The sequence below is a fragment of the Camelus ferus genome, chromosome 14 (genome assembly GCF_009834535.1).
Source record: "Camelus ferus isolate YT-003-E chromosome 14, BCGSAC_Cfer_1.0, whole genome shotgun sequence".
NCBI lineage: Eukaryota > Metazoa > Chordata > Mammalia > Artiodactyla > Camelidae > Camelus > Camelus ferus.
In genome coordinates, this window is record NC_045709.1 from 4566530 (window position 1) to 4587459 (window position 20930).

The following is a 20930-nucleotide window of genomic DNA, read 5'->3' on the forward strand; positions in this document are numbered from 1 at the left end:
AGCCACCTGAGACCCCAGCTAAGAGCTGGTACCAGTGGTTTCCGGAAGCATCTGGCTAGACAAATTGCTTCTCCTGTGCTCTGATTGACAGGTACCACATAGATCACACAGTTCACATCACAGTGCACAGGTGGGGTTTTCAGTCTGATAAGCCCAGACTCCAGCAACTTGACCTTTTTCACCGAATCTTTATAGGCGTGAATGTCCTCAGTGGGAATATAAATCTATTTGTACATATGATTTTGCAAGACCAAAAAAAAAAAAAAAAAAAAAAACCGTGGTCAAATAAACAAAGACCAATTTAATAACATTCACTCTTGAATTGGAATGCTATCAAAGTCTTGTTTGGGGCAGTTATCCAGCTAAGTTTGCAAAGGCTGGTTTAGTGTTTGCTGTAAATGTTTGAATTACCTGGAGCAAAATTTCCATAACTGCTCAAAAGAAGTTGAAAGTCCCTGAGAGGTGTTTATATTTATTCTTATAGAGTACAATCTCTCCTAAGTGGCTTTGATTTACCAAGATTGAGCCAATTCTGGGATGTCTCCCTCCTCCCTACGCTTGGCAAAAAGATCCTAAAATATTCTAAAAGATGTTCAGAGGAGTCTGTCCCAACCGTCTGAAGACACGGGCTTCACTCTTGAAGTTCTCCCCATCACCCTCCTGGGAATTGTGCCTCTTGGATATTGAGTTCAGGAGAAGTGAAAAGAGCAGCAGTCCGAGAGACCACAGTTACACAATCACATTGATCTTTTGTGTACGTTCTTTCCTGGAGGAGAAATTGTGAAATCCCAACATTTTCCTATGAGTGAAATAAAAAAGCTGAAATTAAAAAAAAAAAAAAAATCATCATGCCGGTTGTTTTCTTGTCTGTTCAAATGTACTCTGACAGCAGAGATGAAAAGTCAGTGCAGTCTAAATAGGAAAACACCACAATGAGAAGATTTTCAAATGTTGTGAAATGCCCTCATCTGCATTGTTTTTAGACCTCTGAGAGGGGGCAGAGGGCAGTTTCAACTTTGCAGTCCGGCTCGGGCAGCCCAGGCGCGTCAATGTTGGGCAGCGCCCACTAGGTGGCAGTATGTCAGAGGGTTTCTTTCATCCGAGACTTGGCCGCGATCGCTTTGGCGGTCTACCACTAGTTCGGTTTTTCTTTGTCCTGTTTTGAAGGGTTAAATGAAGCGATCGTAATTCAGAGATCCATTATACTTATTTAAAAATGCATAAATTCGCTGAAAAGCCTGCTCGTTACAGTGTGACCATAAGTAAGTTCATTCATTTATGGGATTTTTCTTAGTAATTTATAGGTAAGGATTCTAGTGGTCATGAGTAGTTTTTGGAAAGCAGGGGGTCGTTCGTTTTGTCCTTCCATGTGATGGATGCGAAACATGCTGTCTTCTGAGAAGGTGGATCGCTGAGCTCCCTGGGTTGCGGGACATGGGGTTGTCTTCAGTGGCTTTCAGCCAGGAGAAGATTGCGGGGGGGGGGGGGCATCTGCCCAGTTTCCTCACCCTGGAAACTGTTTCTGGCTTCTGCCTGAGGCTGTTTGCCAGGAGGTGTGTCTAAACTACCTGTATTTCTTTATGCAAATCTGTGGGAATTCTGATAGTGTAGACATCATAGGATTGCATTGCATGTGTATCCAGAGAGTTAACTATTTTTTTCAATTTATAGCTGAATATCAAATAAGGTAAAACACATATAACATTTTTTTAAAAGATCTCTTTCATCTGAATAATTTGTTCAGAGGAAAGGAGTTAGGCTGTTCTTTGTAATGTCTTCCCCAAATTAGATGATCAGAACTTTCTGATTTCAAAGAAACCAGAAGCCATGTCTGAATGATAAGATTTGGGAATAAAGAACTCTGCAAATTTTTAAACACTCTAATTAATGTGACAGAAGTAGGGGGGCTAATGCGGATGAAAACAAACAGAAATGCAAAGCTTAGGAAATAAATGGAATTGTCAGCTGGGGTGAAGTTTGGGTACTCCTTTGGAAGAGTTTCCTATAATCTTGAAAATTAAAAATATTCGGGGGTCATTCCAAAGAGATCTATGCTTGATATGTACAGAGCAAAGTATCTGACCCTTGAGAAAAAGGACCAGAGTGGCCCTGCTCTGTGGCATGGACTTGATGGAGTCATATTTGGAGATGGGGGGGTTATGGATTAGGTTGGGGGTTCACCAGCCAAGCCTTGAATGAGTCCTGGTTGGTTCTGAGCATCCTGTTTTCTGAAGCCCCTGGGAATTCTGAGACCATATTTCCTGATGTTGAGGCTCCTTTTTGTCAGACTCCCCAGGTACCCTGCAGCCAGGTCCCCAGGTAGTGAAGGTGTGTCTCCTTTCCACTTACTGCTTCAGGGAGGGACCCACCCTCTAAGGATTTCTTGATGGGGACAGAGAGGAAAGAAGACCTTTCCTTCTTCCCACTTAGGTTCTCCTGTCAGGGTCCTATAAATCAGACTGATGAAAGGCAAATTAGCAAGAGAGAAAAGCACACCAATTATTTAACGCAAGTTTTGCATGACACAGAAGGCTTCCTAAGGAAATGAAGACCTGCAGGAAGGGCTAAGCTGAGTGGATTGGGTTTGATAAAGAGTTGGAAGGTGTAGAAAAATGGGACAGGACAGGACTGGACAGGGTCTGAGCAACGGGTAGTGACCTGAGGATTCCTCTGGGTGTCCTTCCATCTTAAAAGATTAAGATGCTTCTTTCTTCGAGATGGGGAAGGCATCTCTCACCTGAGGGTCTATGAACTGCTTCAGGAGGTTACAGGAGGAAGGAAGTTACTCCTTCCAGCATCTGCCATTTCTCAAAATCCTTTCCCTTAAAATATTCTATATGCCAAAGCACCCTGTCTGGGGGGAGCATGTTCTGAACCTCAGAAGTAGGGGGGCTAATGCGGATGAAAACAAACAGAAATGCAAAGCTTAGGAAATAAATGGAATTGTCAGCTGGGGTGAAGTTTGGGTACTCCTTTGGAAGTACCCAGGCCATTGATACTTTAACCTCAGCTTCCAGGAGCATATTTGATGGCTACATCCTGTAAAGGAGGGTGGGCTTCTGGCCCTAGAAGAGGAGTGAGAAGGCAGAGGCTCAAGTCCCAGAGATATCAGTGGCAATCTTATTCTCCCTTGGCCTCCATCTCCCAGTCTGAGAAGTAAGGTTAGTAGTAGGTACCCTGTCTCTGATTCTAATGTGAATCAAATAGGGTCATACAAGGGGAAACTGTTGGCTCCGAATGTAAGGGGTTATTTAATTTTCAATTTTATATAAATATAAATTGTGAGACTATCATAACTCTATGACTAAATAGAGCTGTCACCAAGCAACCATTCATGCGGACACTCAATTAATAATAACATTTCTCAACACCTGCTACATCTTAGAATCACCTGGGGAGAGTCTTGTAAAAAATTACCAAGTCAACATCAGACTAATTGTATTACACTGGCTGGAGTTGGGCCAGGACCCCCTAAAAGTATAGTTTTAGAAGAATGTTATGTTTATGGTTGATATCTATGCACATAAATTATGATCTTCGAGTTAAGAAGATTGGGGGTGGGGTAGGGGATACAAGCAAAGATATTGAGAATACATTTTTTGTAGCCTGAGGCAATAAACACATCTTTCTTTTCCATTTTTCACACACTTGCTTTTCATGTAGACACTTCCCTGCAGAGTTTCAGAGAGGAACTGCCCTTCTTGGAGAACCGACAACATATAACATGAAAACAGCATTATCTTGTGGGTCTTCAGCTCGAGTTTTAATTCATCCTGGGTCATGACACACCTTTTTATTTTATTATTATTATTATTTTAAGCAGACACTGTAAGTGCTTCTGAATGGCTCTGGTTTTTGAATTTTTTTGTAATGAAAAATTCTGTGGCAGCTCTGACCTGGCAGCTGCTGATGAACTGGGCAGGAGAAGTTCATTCCCAGATGGCAGAGGACAAACGTTCTCTGTCCGCTTCATCAGCTTGGGCCTGGTCTCAGGCTTCAAGAAAAATCTCATATTGGCCCATCTCGGAAATCTCTGGGGATGTCAGAAGGATTGCTCTTCTCAGACTGAGGCCCCAGGTCAGCAGCACCAGCTCACCTGTTAGAAATGCACATTCTCAGGCCCCGCCCCCCCCCCCCCCAGTGGGTCAGAAACCCTGTGTTTCATTCAGCAAGCCCTCCGGGAGACGGTGCTGCGTGTTCTCATGTGAGAACCACCGAGCTAGCACCAAGGTCCTTTCCTTGTTTTGCTCAATAATAAGCAGCTTTTCTCACCCAGCAGGCACTTGTAGGCATTGGTCGTATTTGCTTCCTTCTTCCCTCCCGCCTCTTCCCTCTGATGGTGAGGCAGGTCGGGGCTAGAGGGGAAGTGAAGGGTAGCTTTCATTCTCTGAATTAGTCTGTCACCCAGGTTCCTATTCCTGTTCCAATCTTTCAAGAGATAGTAATCAGATGAAGATATATAGATAAACACGTAAAGAGATACATAATATATAAAGACATATTGCATCAGAAATGTATAAAGCTATATACAATGAATAAAGATATATTATATGTACACTATATGTAATATATTATATATTCTTAAAGGTAAAAGATAATACACAATTTATAAAGATAAACTGTGTATATATAAATGTATAAAAATGCACACAGTGTATAAGGTACTTTGTGCATATATAAATCTCCATTGCGAATGCAGGGAAGACCAAACCAGGGAGTCCCAGAGATCAGGGTACCATTGGGAATCCAAAGATCATGACATGAGACTTGGGAGATTGACAGTCAGCACTGGAGAGAACTAAATCTTGGATGGAGTGGGGAGAGGAGCAGGACCTGGTAGAGGCCACCGTGTTGCACAACCCAAAAGGGCCAGCCGCCACTGGCCTAGAATTCCGGGCAGTGATGCTCCCTGAGCCGTGCAGACCAGCGACCTAAGTCAAGGCAAGGGCAGGAGGTCGTCCTGAAAGAGGCTATAAAGTTTCCTTCTCTAAGTCAGTCATGCTGTGACTTCTTTAGGATGTTAGAATAGGTAACTGAAGGCAGCTCTGCTGTGTCCTCCAAGGGTCTTTAAAAATAGAATAGATTCTCATCTCTCTTGGGGTCCTACAGGCAGAGAGAAGAAATCAATGAAACTTTATGACCAGAACCTTTCCTGCTGTTAACAGCTGAAGTCGTGTTATTTCCTCGATCTATCTACCTGTCATCTCTCCAAAGCCCTTCTCTCCAGACATTCAAAGAACCAGAGCTATCTGGTCCATCTTTCAGACGTCACGGGGCGGGAGCTAGTTAGCCCGGATGGTCCTCCCAAGAATGAAGAAATTAAGAAACTCTCCAGAGTGTTTCTAGTATCTAGATGTATGGATTTACCAGACCGCCTGCTAAGTGCCTACATGCGTTACCCCACTGAATCTTCACAACCACCTGTGATGGAGGTGCTGTTAAATATCCTCAGTGTATGGAAGTGACCGAGAAGGGATTTGAACTGACGTCAGAGCCTGCAGTTACATCCACTTGACTTTACTATTTAATGGTAGCTAAGGTTTTGGTTCGCGTGGGCCCGCAGTTACCTATTGGGTCCTTCACGGTCAGAGCTCAGATTGAGACGTGCAATTAGCTACGCTCTTTATGTACTTGTGTTCTTTCTTTTTCTGGCTTGTGCTTCTAAACCTCTATTTGTGGCAATATTTTAAGTTAATTGTTGGTAATCTTAAAGCTCTTAGACTTCCATGTAGTACTTTAAATATGCTGTGACTTTTTTTAAATAAAAAATTAACCACTGGGAACTAGGCATCTTTCTCTTCCTTATGGGCTGAGCGTCAGTGTTATAACAGGGATTCACTAATGAAACAGACATAAAAAGAGCCTCCCTAAAGATTTAGGAGGGTCATATACTCCGTGGTAATTGTTATTTTCCTAGTTAACTTCATCTCCATTTGAGTACCTGCTACAAATGTTTGATTATGTTCAGTGATTCCATTTTTTATCATTTACATTGTCTTTTATTTCTTCTTATTGTCCAAAGTGTTTTGCTAGATGGTAGGCATGCAGCCTACTTTTTAAGCACATCAACATAATTCTTCAGGGGTGGATTTCCCTTGATAACTACTTAGAACATCAAGAAATGTTACCATCTTGGCATAATTTTGAATAAGGATTGAAAATATACATCTAAAGTTCTCTCGGAAAATATTGGAGAGATTGGAGACAAGTGAAAGAAGAAAGCTTCTCTGCTTAAGGCTTCTGATGCACGAAGATAAAATGCTGATTATCTAAGCAAGAACTTTATTAACAGTGTAAATTTTGAGATGTCCTTTGTAGGTCTGAAACAATCTCTTAAGATATCCTATATCTCTCCTTACAATGAAGTCTCATGACCACATCTTCCCAAACTCCTGAAATATTTTTATATCTTTTATAAATCTAGTTCATTAACTTATAGTATGTATGATCTGAAATTATGATAACTTGTTGGATTGTTATCTTTAGATATGAAAGAAAGACCAGTTATATTAGGTACCTGGAGTTAATAAAATTGCATCAATTAAAAAAAAAAAGAAGGAAAGGAAAGAGGATTGATGTATTGTATGCCCAACAGTCCTGAATTCTTACTGCTCTATCGGAACAGTGAGAGTATAAATAAGATTCTTCTTCCCTTGTATTTCAGGAAATGCAGCATGTTGTTAAGTCACAACACATCAGAGCAGAAAAAGGTAAGTGTGGATCTGTCTGAATATTTGAAAACCCCCAGGGTCACCACTCTGGGCTAACATGGCTTTTCTTATCTCCAGCGATGGTGGAAGGTTCATGGTTGGATCTGACCAGGAGGAACAAGCCTGAGACCCAACCCTTTGCCCATCTCACGATCAACGCCACGGACATCCCATCAGGTAAGTTCCATTTGCATCCCAGCCTGGAAAATATCTCAAGAATTCTTTTATCAGCCAATTTGAATTCTCAAACCTATTCTTAGTCTGTGACCAAAAGTTTGAGAGCCCTTAACTTTCAGGCCAGAAGAAAGGTCATTTAGTCTTCAGTTAGTAATCCACATCATGGAAACAGTGATTCTCAATCATGCCAGAATGGACACCATCACTGTATTCAGGCCATCAGAGTGATTTTCTTTTAAATGACAGCTAGTTGAGGTTGCAGAGCTAGGAAGGACAGTCCCTTGTTAGGCTTGTCTCCATTTACCCAAGCAGAAGGTGGCCTGCAGTGCATGAATTCCTCCAGGTAGTCATACACTCAGCCATCTCTTGCAGAGTTTTACGTAGGAGCTCAGCAGAGTGACATTAAAAGGCAGTGGCCCTCTAGAAAATGAGACATACTCCTTCTCCGGGGGGATTATCACCTTTTTCTGGCTAAGAAATTAGCTCAATGGACTGGAGACCTGATTATCTTTTGGAAATGAGGAAACCCAGAGTTCTATGCCTCCAGGTACCTTAATACACCAGCGATCTCAGCACACAATTCCCACTGGTTACTACACCTGGGGTTAGGTGAGCATCAAAAAGATTACAAAGGACATGATGACAGAGTGACAATTGGACATTATTATTATTGTCACACCATTTATTGAACACACACTACGTATCAGGCATTTTGCTCCGTATTCAAGGTCTCTGATCCTTACTACAACCCTGCAAGCTAGTGATTATCATACAGATTCTGCAAACAGGGAAACCAAGGTCCACCTAGTTTAACTGACCTGCTCGAAGCTGTGTTGGTGGCAGGATTAGAAGTTGAATTCCATTCTAGCTGATTCCCAAGGCCATGCTTTTTACACTATAGGTTATCATCTAAGTACCCGGGGCCAGTTGGCTTTGTCAGAGGGAAATAAATTCAGAGCTCTTATGTTCCTCTTTTCCTGTAAGAAGTAGATTAATGTAGCTTTAACAGCATGTCGTCTTGAGTCTGATGGCCTGGGTTTCAGGACCCACCGTGCTGCTTCCTGGCCAGGTGACCTTGCGCAAATTATTGGAATCATCTGGGAGTCGGCTTCTTCATGGGGATGGTAATAGCTACACTGGGAGTGTAGTTTGGTGCAGCCACTATGGAAAACAGTATGGAGATTCCTTAAAAAACTGAAAATAGACTTACCATCTGATCCAGCAATCCCGCTACTGGGCATGTATCTGGAGGGAACTCTAATTCAAAAAGATACATGTACCCCAATGTTCATAGCAGCACTATTTACAATAGCCAAGACATAGAAGCAACCTAAATGTCCATGAACAGATGCCTGGATAAAGAAGATACAGTGTGTGTATATATATACACACACATATATATGTACACAATGGAATATTACTAAGCCATTAAAAAGGAATGAAACAATGCCATTTGCAGCAACATGGATGGAACTGGAGCTACTAATACTAAACAAAGTAAGCCAGGAAGAGAAAGAAAAATACCATATGATATCACTTATACATGGAATCTAAAAAAATAACACAAACGAACCTCTTTACAAGACAGAAACAGACTCACAGACATAGAAAACAAACTTAAGGTTAAAAGGGGGAAGGAGGGAATGGAGGGATAAATTAGGAGTTCGGGATTTGCAGATACACACTACTATATATAAAATAGATAAACAAGGTCATACAGTATAGCACAGGGAACTATATTCAGTATCTTGTAATAGCCTATAATGAAAAAGAATGTGAAAAGGAATATATATATATATAACTGAATCACTATGCTGTACACCAGAAATTAACTCAACATTGTAAACCGATTATACTTCACTGAAAAAATGATATCTATCTCATGAGGCAGCTACAAAGACTTCATGAGGTGATGTTGTAATGTGCTTACATGGAAGCAGGTGTGTAATAAGCACTCAGTGAATGTAATTTGTTAGTATTCTTTGAGTTTAATTAAATAATTATACATATTCTAATTTTTTCCCCCAAAATGATTCAAGGTCAGTTTTTCTTCAAGTTAAAAAAAAAAAAAAAGAATTCAAGTTTTAATAAACCGTTTTGAAGCCGTTGGCACGGTATGGGCCACGAAGGAATTTTTCCTGACTGCAGACATGGAAAGAAACCAACTCTTTGATTTTTAGAAAATTTTCCTAAATTATCTATCCCATCCCAGATATGTTCCCTATAAACGAATTTTCCCTGTGTGTGTGTGTGTGTGTGTGTGTGTGTGTGTGTGTTTGCGCACGCGCCTTATGGTGGAACCACACTAATCTTCTGGGTGAAAAGCTATTTTGCATGTCAGCAAAGGTGATCTAATTCATACTGATACGTCAGCTGTGTGTGCCGTGGATGGGCTGTGCATTGATCTTTTCAGTTCATTTTAAACGGCAAATGATAAATCTTGCCTTGGACTGTGTGCCAAAGTCTATTTGGCGGGAGCAAGCATGTTTTAGGTACAAAGCTCTCCCTCCAGGCACCTAGCATCAAATCATTGCCAAAAACAAGGCCAAACTCCTGGTTATTTTCTGATGGTTATTGAGCTTGAGACAGAGCGAAGTGAGTGAGCTAGTGTATGCTTCTGTTGAAGAAAATAGAACTTGCTCCTTGGGCTTGGCCAACAACTCCTTGGGTCCGTTCGTCTCCCATCTGGGGCCACTACTGGATGCTTCCGGAGAAGATGGCTTTCATTTTGCACGCTCCTCTTGGGCCTCTGTTTCACACTTACTTGTACTTATTACACATGAGAAAGAAATCAGAATCTGCCTTGTGTTGATTGTATTTCAAAGCTTCTTGGATAAAATGCGTGGGTAGAGGGGAGTATTTATTTTGGGAGGTCAGAAGTCGTGGCTTTCTCAAGGGTCACTCAGATAAATATTTGAAGAGGCATCTTGTCTAATATCTAACAGCGGTCACCCTGAGGGCTGGGGAGGCGGGGAGGCTGGGGAGGCGGGGAGGCTGGGAGGCGGCATGGAAACCCAGGCTTGCTCTTGTGAGGTTCTTCAGCCTGACTGAGTGCACATCTTCCTCATCTTTCCTCCCGCTCTGGTCTAGGCTTTTATAATAGGTATTCATACTAACCACTGACTTGGCGTTGAGTAATAGCAGCTGACGCTTATTGTGTGAAACTATTTTAAATATTTTAAATGTTTTATTTAATCCCACCAATATGGCACTTCTATGGAAGAGGAAAGTGGGATACACAGTATTAAGTAACCTGCCCCGAGTCACTAAGCTGTGAGTGTCAGAGTCTGGCTCCCAAGGGAGCAGCGCCTTTATCCTCCCAGTGCGTCCCAGGACGGAGCTTGTAGTCAAACCACGGTTCATCCAGGCTTCCTCTGGTGCTCATGTCCTTATGTTCTCAGGGTAAGAGAACAAATGACTTCGCGGTGGGCAGCAGATGACGCGTGGAGAGTCTTCACGTTACATCCATGTAAATTATACCAAAAAAATTTTTAAAAGTTTAAACAGACCATACTAACCTTTGGTTTAGTTATCATATGATTTCTCGATTTCCTTAAGGTTTACCTTCAATCATTTTAGGTCTCAGATTTCAAAGCAGTACTCATTTTCATAATCCGATTCCAGAGAAAATCTGAAGTGCGATCGTGAAGGAACAAAAGTTACTTCTGATAGGATGTCTGGACTCATCAGCATAACTCAGTAAAGAATAGAAAGAAGATTTACTGCTCTCGATGCAGACTTTTCCACAAGTGTGCGAATACACACAAAGGAACGTGTAAATACACACACGATGAGGGCACATGATCTTGGCTGGGCTGGTAAATGTGAAATCACTGATGGGTAAATCTAACTGTAAGTTCTATGTTTGCCTGAAGATGTTCACGGGGAGGTTAGGCACAGGAGAAAGAATAATGTTATTCCTATGTTTTTAATATTGCATTCATACAAAAGGACTTTAAAAGCTTTCACACGTCTTCATTAACGAAAGAAAGCAGTAGATTAAGATTCTTTGTAATGGAGTAAATTCTACAATATTTTCTTCTCTGGGTGCATTCCATTCTTTGCTTGAACAGTTTTCCTCGGTCACAATCCTTTTCTCAGCCCATCCACATTTGACCCAAGTCCTCCCAGCCCTCTGGCTCCTCTGTCCCCTCTCTGGGCTGAGCTCACCTGATCATTTCCGCAGCTCCCCCTTGGCAGTTGCTGGAACTGAGCTTCCCCTGTGTGCTATGTGACACTCCGAAATGAAAATGTTATCTTTTTTCGTTTTGTGTGCCCATTTCTTATTTTCTTCACTATGAAGTGGTAAGTGCCTTGAGGGTCCACTGCTTGGTATAATTCTTAATCATGGGTAGAGTGAACGCCCATAGAAAGGACCATTCAAGTATTTACTGAGTGACCAAATTGATCAGGGAATAGATAAAAACTGATATGTTTAGCAGGAAATAAGGACATTCCTTCACTCCTTCCACTTGACTTAAGCTATCAAAGGGAGTGGTATGTGGTCAAGGTTTCTGTATTCTCCCCTGTTTCATGTTCCTTCCCTGCCTTCCCAGACTACAGCGCCAAGCCCTTGCTCTAATGCTGGCTGATCCAGCCCGTCGAGAGGGCAAGACTTCACCTTAGCCATTCTGCCGCTGTCTGTTAAGAGCCATCATAGGAGATAAACTGTAAGACCAATAATTCATTGGCTAAAGGATTGAATACAAGAGTAGAGTAAGAAGGAGGTAAACACAGATGGTTTGAGATAGGAAACACATTGAGTTTTATTAGGTTTGTCAATGGATTGGGTGGCTGTTTACCAATCTGGAGAAATGACTACGGTTTATGAGGATGCAATGAACAGAGTCTTGTAGTCTCATTTTGACTCACTTGGGACCACAGGATGATGTTTACATCTGGGATACTTTAATCTGGGATGACCTGAGGTAGGATCTTTGATGGAAAAGGGTATGTGCTGTGCTGGGGCCTGGAGGCAGCCTTGCCTGTGATGGCTTTGCAGGTTCAGTCTAGCGCCCTCCTGTGGATAAGAGGAGGAGTTCAGGAAACCTTTCCTGACCCTGGATAGAGGGATTGGAACCACTGGATTCTTCACCTTTGCAGGCCTGTCTAATGATAGGTTGCCCTACTGTCACTTGGAATCCACTGCAATTTTTTTCTGCCACTTACTTTCCCACCTGGTTTGTTCGTGCAGCAGCCTGGTATGGAGGTCCCCAGACCATATCCCCGCTGCCCAGTGGCCCTCCAGACACAGAACATTCTCCTTTTTGTGAGTCTCTAGAGACAAAGGCAGGTGTTCAAGTTTGCCCAGGATTCTGACCAGTCTTGAAAGGTAGCCAGTGTGGGTTTCTGATTCTACAAGGATCTCCCAAGGACCCACTCTAACCAAAGTGTTGTCAGCTCCAGTGGATCCGTGGAATCCACTTAAGCTATGCCCCGTGGGCTGATTTCTCTTGGGTTACAAGCAGCAAAAAACTTCTCCCTGGCTGCAGGAACTAATCCCAACTCCATTCTGAGGCTCCTCAGCTCTGTTTTGCCTTGTTGAAATCCTAGCAGAGGCCAACCTTAGCTTAGCATAAGTATTTACCAAATCCTCTGGAGGAAAACTGTGTCTTTTGACTTTCCATAAAGTGACACCTTTTTCCCCACCAGCTGACATCTTTTCCAATTATATAATAGGTATCCACATAAATACAAATGTTTGATTAATTTTATCCTGGAGGTGGTCGCAATTTTCAAAGACCTAGTAAAATACACCAAAGACCTGAAATATTAAAAGCATTGGATGTATGGCTGATATAGATTTTCTAGAAACTTCTGCCGCTCCAGCAACAGTGGCATGAAGATCGGGTGTCACATTTCAGGTGTGAGAAGGAGCTAAAGGAGAATTCTGGCTCATCAGGAGAGATTTTACCATCTTTGGGGATGGTGTGACGTTGTGAAGTGGGGAAGTGCAAAGCCAAGAATATTTTCTTTGTGAACTTCTCCGGGGGCAGCTTTTCAGTCATGTGACCTTGGGAGGCATCTGGGCAATTGGAGGAGGAGAAAATCAGCGGTGATGAGCATAGAATTTAAGAGGCTGACTTTTTGGTTGAAGTTGCTGTGACCCAGATTTTCAGTTCCTTCTACATACCTCTCTCCATGAATTAAAAGAGAAGGTGATTAGAGATGATCGTACCGAGTGAAGTAAGTCAGACCACGTCTGAGAAAGACAAATACCATATGATGTCACTTATACGTGGAATCTAAACAATAATGATACAAATTCTATTTACAAACCAAAACAGACTCATGGACATAGAAAACAAACCATGGTTACTGAAGGGGAAAGGGCGGGGAGGGATAAATTAAGAATTGGAGGTTAACAGACACATGTTACTATATATAAAATAATAAACAAGGACCTACTGTATAGCACAGGGAGCTATATTCAATTTCTTGTAATATCATAATGGAAAAGAATCTGAAAAGGAAAAATGTATATGTATGTATACGTATAACTGAATCACTTTGCTGTACGCTTGAAACTAACATTGTAAATCAACTACACTTCAATAAAAATTAAAAAAAAAAAAAAAAGGTGAGGGTCCCATGAAGTGTGGACGGTCTCCTCCGAGACCTGTTCCTTGCTTTCCTGTTTGAACTGCCTTTGATTGATTCTCTTCCTTCAGCCTTGAGTGACCTTTATGCTTCTGTTGGCTGAATCGTAGTCCTCCTTTAAGTTATCAGGCTCAGTTGCTCAATAAAGTCATTCTTGACTCTTCTGGGAGGAGGTAATCTCCTTCCTTTGAATTCCCACTACAGTATTTGCACCTTTCTTGTCAGGGCCCACACCTTGCTTCCAATCTGAATCCAATCATACTTATCCCACGAGGGCAGGAAAAATGAGATTTTTTGCCTTGGTACCCTCTCAAGTGCCTAGCAGAGGGCACTGGTACATCTTACCTGTACTCATACTCTGGCTTTAGAAGATACATTTGGAGAAGCTATTCTCCCATTGGAACAATGACTGTTACAGTGAGTTTTTCTCCAACCTCAGAACTGTGAGGGTGATGTCCTTCTCATTTGAAGGGGTGGGTTTTAAATCACATGTCTCATCAGGGAGGGTGAGAGCCCAGTGGTTGAGTACATGCTTAGCATATACAGGGTCCTGGATTCTATCTCCGAAAAATTAAAAAAAAAAAAATCAAGTGTCTCTCTTTTCCTTAGGTTCCCAGAAAGTGAGTCTGTCCTGCTGGTACCATGACCGAGGTTGGGCCAAGATCTCCAACATGACATTCAGGAATGGAAAACTCATAGTTAACCAAGACGGCTTTTATTACCTGTATGCCAACATTTGCTTTCGACACCACGAAGCTTCGGGAAACCTCAGTGTGAAGTATCTTCAGCTGATGGTGTATGTCACCAAAACCAGCATCAAAATCCCGAGTTCTCACACCCTGATGAAAGGAGGAAGCACCAAATACTGGTCAGGGAAAGCTGAATTCCATTTTTACTCTATAAACGTTGGAGGATTTTTTAAACTACGGTCTGGGGAGCAGATAAGCATTGAGGTATCCAACCCTTCACTACTGGATCCAGACCAAGATGCAACGTACTTTGGGGCTTTTAAAGTGCGAGATATAGATTGAGCCCCATTTGGTGGAGCGTTTTCACGTTATTTCTTAGGATGTATAGAAAACTTTTTTAAAACAAGCCCAGAAAGATGTATATAGGTGTGTAAGACTACTAAGAGGTATGACCCATAGGGTACAAGAAGACCCCAGCCATGCTTTTGACTCTGTAGAGAGCAAATGTATTTACAGCCAATGGGAGGTGTTGAACTCAAGATGTGTTACAATCTAAGGGTTTTCTTACACAATGGTTTTTCAATTTTGTAATGAATTCCTAGAATTAAAAGTGATTGGACCAGTTACAGTTGCCTTTATGAAAAACCACATTTGAGCAATGGGAAGGGTTAGTTTTCTGACTCTAGCCTGTGGTTACGTGCCACGATGCAGCTGAAGTGGAGAGGGGTCATCTAATGGCAAACTGAAAACAATCTGAAGGGTTAAATTCTTTTGAATTGTTACATCATGCTGGAACCTGCAAATAAAGACTTTTTCTAATGAGGAGAGGAAAATATATGTATTTTTATATAATATCTAAAGTTATATTTCAGATGTAATGTTTCCTGTGCAAAGTATTGTAAATTATATTTGTGCTATAGTATTTGATTCGAAATATTTAAAACTGTCTCGCTGTTGACATATTTAATGTTTTAAATGTACAGACGTATTTAACTGGTGCACTTTGTAAATCCCCCAGGGAAACCTTGCAGCTAAGAGGGAAAAAAATGTTGTTTGCTGATATCAACTGTATTATATTTCTTCCTCTTTTTTAACTTAATAGGTTTTTCAGACTTGTCAAGTCTGTGCAAAAAAAATTAAAATGGATGCCTTGAATAATAAGCAGAATGTTGGCCACCAGGTGCCTTTCAAATTTAGAAGCTAATTGACTTTAGAAAGCCGACATTGCCAAAAGAGATACATACTGGGCTACTGGGATCTGTCAAGAGTATTTATATAATTATTGAACAGGTGTTTTTTTCTACGAGTGCTGCAAATTGTACATATTTTTTTTAATGGCAAAGTTATCAGTGTCTTATCAGCAAAAACAAAATCCATTTTTAATTTAGCGGAAGTTATTTTATACTATACAATAAAAAACATTGCCTTTGAATGTTATTATTATTATTTTTTTGGTATGAAAATAAATTTATAAGAAAACCCGCCTTGTGCTTTTTGTGCTTCTTTTTCCTGTCTGTCTTGCTCTGTGATCCTGTTCTCGCCAATATGCTAATGTGGCTTCTATCTTTCCAGAGGTTACTGGGAGAAATGCAGATTTAATTAAAAATTAGGAACAGATTCAATTAAATTAACAAACCTCGGCATTTGAAACATAATTTACAAGGGATTTGGAGGCAAGAATGGAGCCAGATAGAAAATAGAGGCTTCCTCGCTCAAAAAAGATAAGTTTGTTATGCTTATGTCATGAGGAAAAAAAGTGTTGCTTTGCACAAGTTTGTGATGCCCTGCAGAGCAACTGTTTAACCTGGAGGAACCCCTGAATATTGTATCCCTTACGGCCGTGAAGAAGCATTAATGGTGGTCTGCGTGTTTATCCTCACAGGAATTTACATGGGGGAGCCATAAAATTTTTAACAGTAGATCCTTGATGGTGGGACTTAATCATGGATCAAAATACACTTATGGTTTTAAAACTATCCATAAATTGGAGGTCGATTGGTACAGAATATCTCTGAAGTGTTACATATCTCAATTACTCTGATCCTGTTTATTCTCAGTTTAAGGAAAAATGAATTTTGAGGGGCAATTGGAGAAATTCTCCACTCTCCACTGACACAAAATCTTGTCATATAGACTGCCTTTCTAACTCCCCTGGCTCCTAGAATACGATTTGATCATTTCCAATGGTGAATCACATTCATTCACTTTTGTTTGTTTGGTTCACATCATTTATGGAGCACCAACTATGTGTGAAGCACCGGGGATCCTATGGCCCTCTTCTTGCCCTTGAGGAATCTTCATTTTAATGGGAGCCAGCCTAGTAAGAGCGTGGTAAGCTCCAAGGTATAGGCATCTAGAGAATAATGTGGGAACAGAGAGGAGGTCGTTGAACCCAATCTGAGTATCACCGAAGGTCAAGAAAAAAATCAGACTGGATAGGAGGTGGGCTGAATGGCTCCAAAAGTGTTATAGAATATTCATTCTCACTTTTAACTTAGAGGCAACTAACTTACAGTGTCTCAAAGATGAGCTAAAACCCAAGGTCTAGGGATGGAAAAACACCTGGAATCTAGCAAGAAAGTACATGGTGGCACGAGCCAGACCAGAGAACCACCATGATGGATGGTCTGCAACATGAAGAGAGACCCTTTATACAAGACCTTGAAAATTCAGGCTGACAGTAATGTCAACTTTGTGTATGTTGCCTGGTAGGTCAGGGATATTTAGAGCTTCCCTGGAATGAATCTATGACAATGAAATGTTGGTGAGAACTGGCTTATTCCTTGAAGGACGCAACTGTAGCAAGCGGATATGACAGGAGGTAAAGGAAAGGTTTTTTCTTTTTTCTAGTGTTGCTCAACATTTCCAGGATCTGAAGAGAAGGATCCAAAACGCGAGATCCAATACCTTACTTTTCCCGCCTACATGCCACTTTGTACTCTCACTTTTTCTTCTCAATTACCCCCTCTCCACCACTTCCACTCTTAGGTGTTTTAATCCTTTCCTTTTTCCTTTTCCCCTAATGCCTGATTCTTGCCTCAGAGGACCATTTAGTTTCTCTGATGGCCCTTGGAGACTAGAAGGCAGCTGCATCTGATTGAGATGGAACCAGACCTTGTCAGTGCTCAGCACAGGGAAGAGGATGTTGAGGAATGACAGGACAGATCAGGAAACTAACACATACTGGATGCTACGGCCAATGGAATTGTTTGCTCATGTTACCTGCTCCATTTCTTCTTCTTCCTAACACATGTCAAATACAAAGCAAGGGAAGTGGGCCAAATTTGAAGTCATCTGTCTTTTTTTGACTCAGTTTTCACAGCTAGACCAGATCCCTGCCTCCTTGCATCTTCTCAGAACAGTACACAGGCGGCCATTCTTGTTTAACAAAGTTGCTTTCCTCCGGCTTCCCTTTGGTTCACTCATCTCCATCAGGACGTCCTAGAGAGCTACCCAGAGCAGACCCGTTTCCCGGGTGTCTCAGGTAAAAAGCTTCATCCTCTCTTTGTGTGTCTAATTATGGATGTGGCTAGAGATAGTGGCATGGGATTATACCTGCACATTGTAGCGGCACAACTTTGACTCAACTTGCGGCTTCACAGTTAGCCTGTGGAATCCTTCTGGGCCACTCCAAGCATGTGTTGGCTTCATTGTTGGCTTTGTTAATCGAATCTATAGCTTCTATGCTATGAAATTGAAATATGTTTCCCAGTAGCTGCATTTATAAATGCTAATTAGTTATTGATTCACATTATTATGATTTAGCCTCTCGTCACTTTACGATAAAATATTTTGTACACAGGGAATGTTAGATTTTAGCTATAAAACAGAAATCTATCCTTTTGATTAATAACACTTTTTATGGTACTGCTGCTCTTCTATTCTTGTAATTAAAAAATTCTATTTCCTTATCATCTACCCTCACCTCCCCTCTCCTTTGTTGACTGATATTTTCTGTTGTTACTGCGTCTTGACTAGCTCTCTGGCTATTTGCAGTGACAAGCTCTTTGATATTGTCAGACATGGACCACTTATAACATGATTCATACCATTCCTGGCTTTCAATCTCTATAGAAGTTTGAAAATTCAAAGAGGGATCCCTTCCTGTGACAAAGGAATGGGCTAGAAGTTACTTAGTCCATTAGAAGCCCCCAGAGCTAAGGACATGGGGATCAGGGCTGGTTTCAGAGACAATATACGTTCTCCTAGAAGGAGGTAATAGATACTTCAATCTCCCTTATCTTAAAATAAAGGGTCTTAAAATCACGAGATGTTACTCTCTTGGGCAAAACCCATTTTCTTCCTTTTCCTATGGATTCTGAAGAAGCTTTGTTTCCTCAAAAGACTGATCTCAACCATCTCAGGTTGGTGGAATGAAAGCTCCTCATGTGGCATGAGCATCTTTTGGAAGAAAGATCACAGATTTGGGTATCAGCCAGACTCAGGGTTGGAATCTGAGCTCTGTTGCCTGGTGACCCTGGGCCAGCAGCCACCATTTGGATTTCGGTTTCCTCCCTTGTAAAGCAGGAGCCTCCCTGTCTGTGCGGTAGAGTTGCGAGGGTTGGCAATAAGAAGAGCTCAAATAAGAGCCACTAGTTTTATCCTCTCATCCCATTTGCTACATCCCGAGTCCCCAGGTTGAACACACAGTTTGTCCTTTTTCTCCAGCTGCCACGTAGCCTGTCTTGAGCAAAGCGCCACACTCTGCATTGTGGGAGACACCAGGATAGAGACGGTATTAACTTCCTAGGGCTGCAGGATGGTCACGTGGCTGATGGCAGGAAGGGCAGGGCAGTTGAGAGATCAGAACCTTACCTGTGACCCTGAAATCTTGGATAAAGTTACCCAAGCATCCTCATGAGTTTGTTTTTAGTTGAGTTTGCGTTTCTGGTGGGAGCCAGTGAAATAACAAGAGTTTGCCCGAGCACTGTGAGGTGCGGAACAGAACAGCCTGCAGACGCAGGAGCGGAGGAGGGAACTTTGGGGCCACAGCCATGATCTCAGGGTGAAGGTGCTGGTGCTCTGAAGTGGTGACCTTGAAACTTCTCTGGGTGAGGAAACCTGTGCTGAGGACACTCGTTCAGGTTTAAAGTTAGAGTATTCACATTGAGAAGGAAAACATCTTGGTCCCTAATAGGTAAAAGGAGAAAACATCACACAACTCTAGGGGAAGCACAAATAATAAATAGGACTTGTCAGAAATACCCAACTGAGGGAAAATGTTATGAAATAGGGAAGGGGAATCTGGAGGCGTTTACCTAAATCCCAGAGAGACATTACAGCAGAGGAAGAAGGTGAGGCCCACAGAGTCAGCACCTTCCATCCCTTCTCTCTCCAAAATCACCAACACAGGTGGCCTGTGATCCAAAAGGCGAGTCCCATCCACGTCCAAGCTCAAGTCAATGGTGAGGGGGCTGGGAGGAGGGTCTGGCCCGTGGGAATGAAACAGGAAAGCAGCTTGTGGCTGAGCATCCATGTCGGTTCCGGGAGGAGGTTTTTGTGTGTGGCCAGAGGCTCAGCAGGGGTTCAGTTTTGAAAGAAGACGGTCAGGATGCCTAGAAGTGGTCTGACTCCAGCTGCCTGGAGGGATAGGCGAGCCCACTGCCAAGACACGGGGGAGCCCTGGGCTGGGGAGAGACCCCAGTGTCCATGTCCCCGGGAGAAGAATGGGCCTGACAGGCAGCAGGGCTTCCTTGCGAGTGAGGTCGGGAAACTTCCATGCAATCCTGTTCCCGAAACCGTGAAAGGCTGTTTTCCTCCATGAGTGTCATGCATTCGCTAAACATATACCACAAACTTGGTGGCTTACAACAAAAATTCATTCTTACAGTTCTGCAGCCAAATATCTACAATTGAGGCGAGGGCAGGGCCACACTAACTCCAGGGCTCTGGGGGAGAATCCTTCCCTCCCTCTTCTGGCTTCTGGTGGCCCCAGGAGTCCCCGGTGACGGCTTCACATCAGTCTCTGCCTCTGTCTTTCTCCTTGTCTCCCTGTGTCTTCTTTGCTTCTGTTTCTTCTAAGGACAACTGCAACTGGATAGAGGGCCCACCTGGATAATCCAGGAAGATCTCCTCTCAAGGTCCTTAATTACATCTGCAATGGCCCATTTCCTAAGTAAGGTGACATCCAGAGACCCTAAGGGTTAAGATGTGGACCTGCCTTTTGGAAGCCACCATTCAACCTACTAAACTTTCCAAATCCCAATGAGTCATGGGACCAGCCACTCTGCTAGTCTCCTTTTTGGGGGTGATGGCTTCCAAGGAGGGACCGGAAAGAGGCCGAAACTGGAGAGACTATAAGTAAAACACTGAATGATCCCCCCAAAATCCCCAGATCTGCAACCTGCATGGGCACAGACAAATAGGAGAATGTTGCTGCACTAGGAGAATGGAATTATGGATATTTTCTTCCTTCCAAAATTGCCCTGCTGTTATGCTACCATTGAATTCAATAATAATGGGCATTAAAGCCGATCTTTTCAATAGAGAAACATCAGAGCTTTTGGTGCTAAATGAGCCTAAAGCCCCGTGATGTTGGCCTGTGCGCTTTTGAGATGGAATAACCGAGAAGCTTAGGGAAAAGTGTGTCAGCTGGAAGGGTGAGGAGAGGCTTTTTAGAATGAGAAAAAGTGACTTCTCCCCGGTGTGCTGTCTCTCTCTGTTTACACCCTTCCACTTAGATCGTATTTAGAATTAGGCGCTGACACACCAGGCAGGAACCAGACTTGGTGTCCAGCGTTCCCGCCTCCCCTCC

General features: G+C 42.4%; 1 protein-coding gene across 1 annotated transcript in view; it reads left to right on the top strand.

Moving 5' to 3' along the window:
* Positions 1 to 15757, top strand: part of TNFSF11 (TNF superfamily member 11) — a 33394-nt gene extending 17637 nt beyond the window's left edge. Inside the window, exons 3-5 of the mRNA XM_032496075.1 lie at positions 6665 to 6710; positions 6789 to 6887; positions 14097 to 15757. Of these exons, the coding sequence (XP_032351966.1) occupies positions 6665 to 6710; positions 6789 to 6887; positions 14097 to 14518 (567 nt within the window). The 3' untranslated portion in view covers positions 14519 to 15757. The remainder of the gene's footprint in view (positions 1 to 6664; positions 6711 to 6788; positions 6888 to 14096) is intronic.
* The last annotated feature ends 5173 nt before the right edge of the window (positions 15758 to 20930 follow it).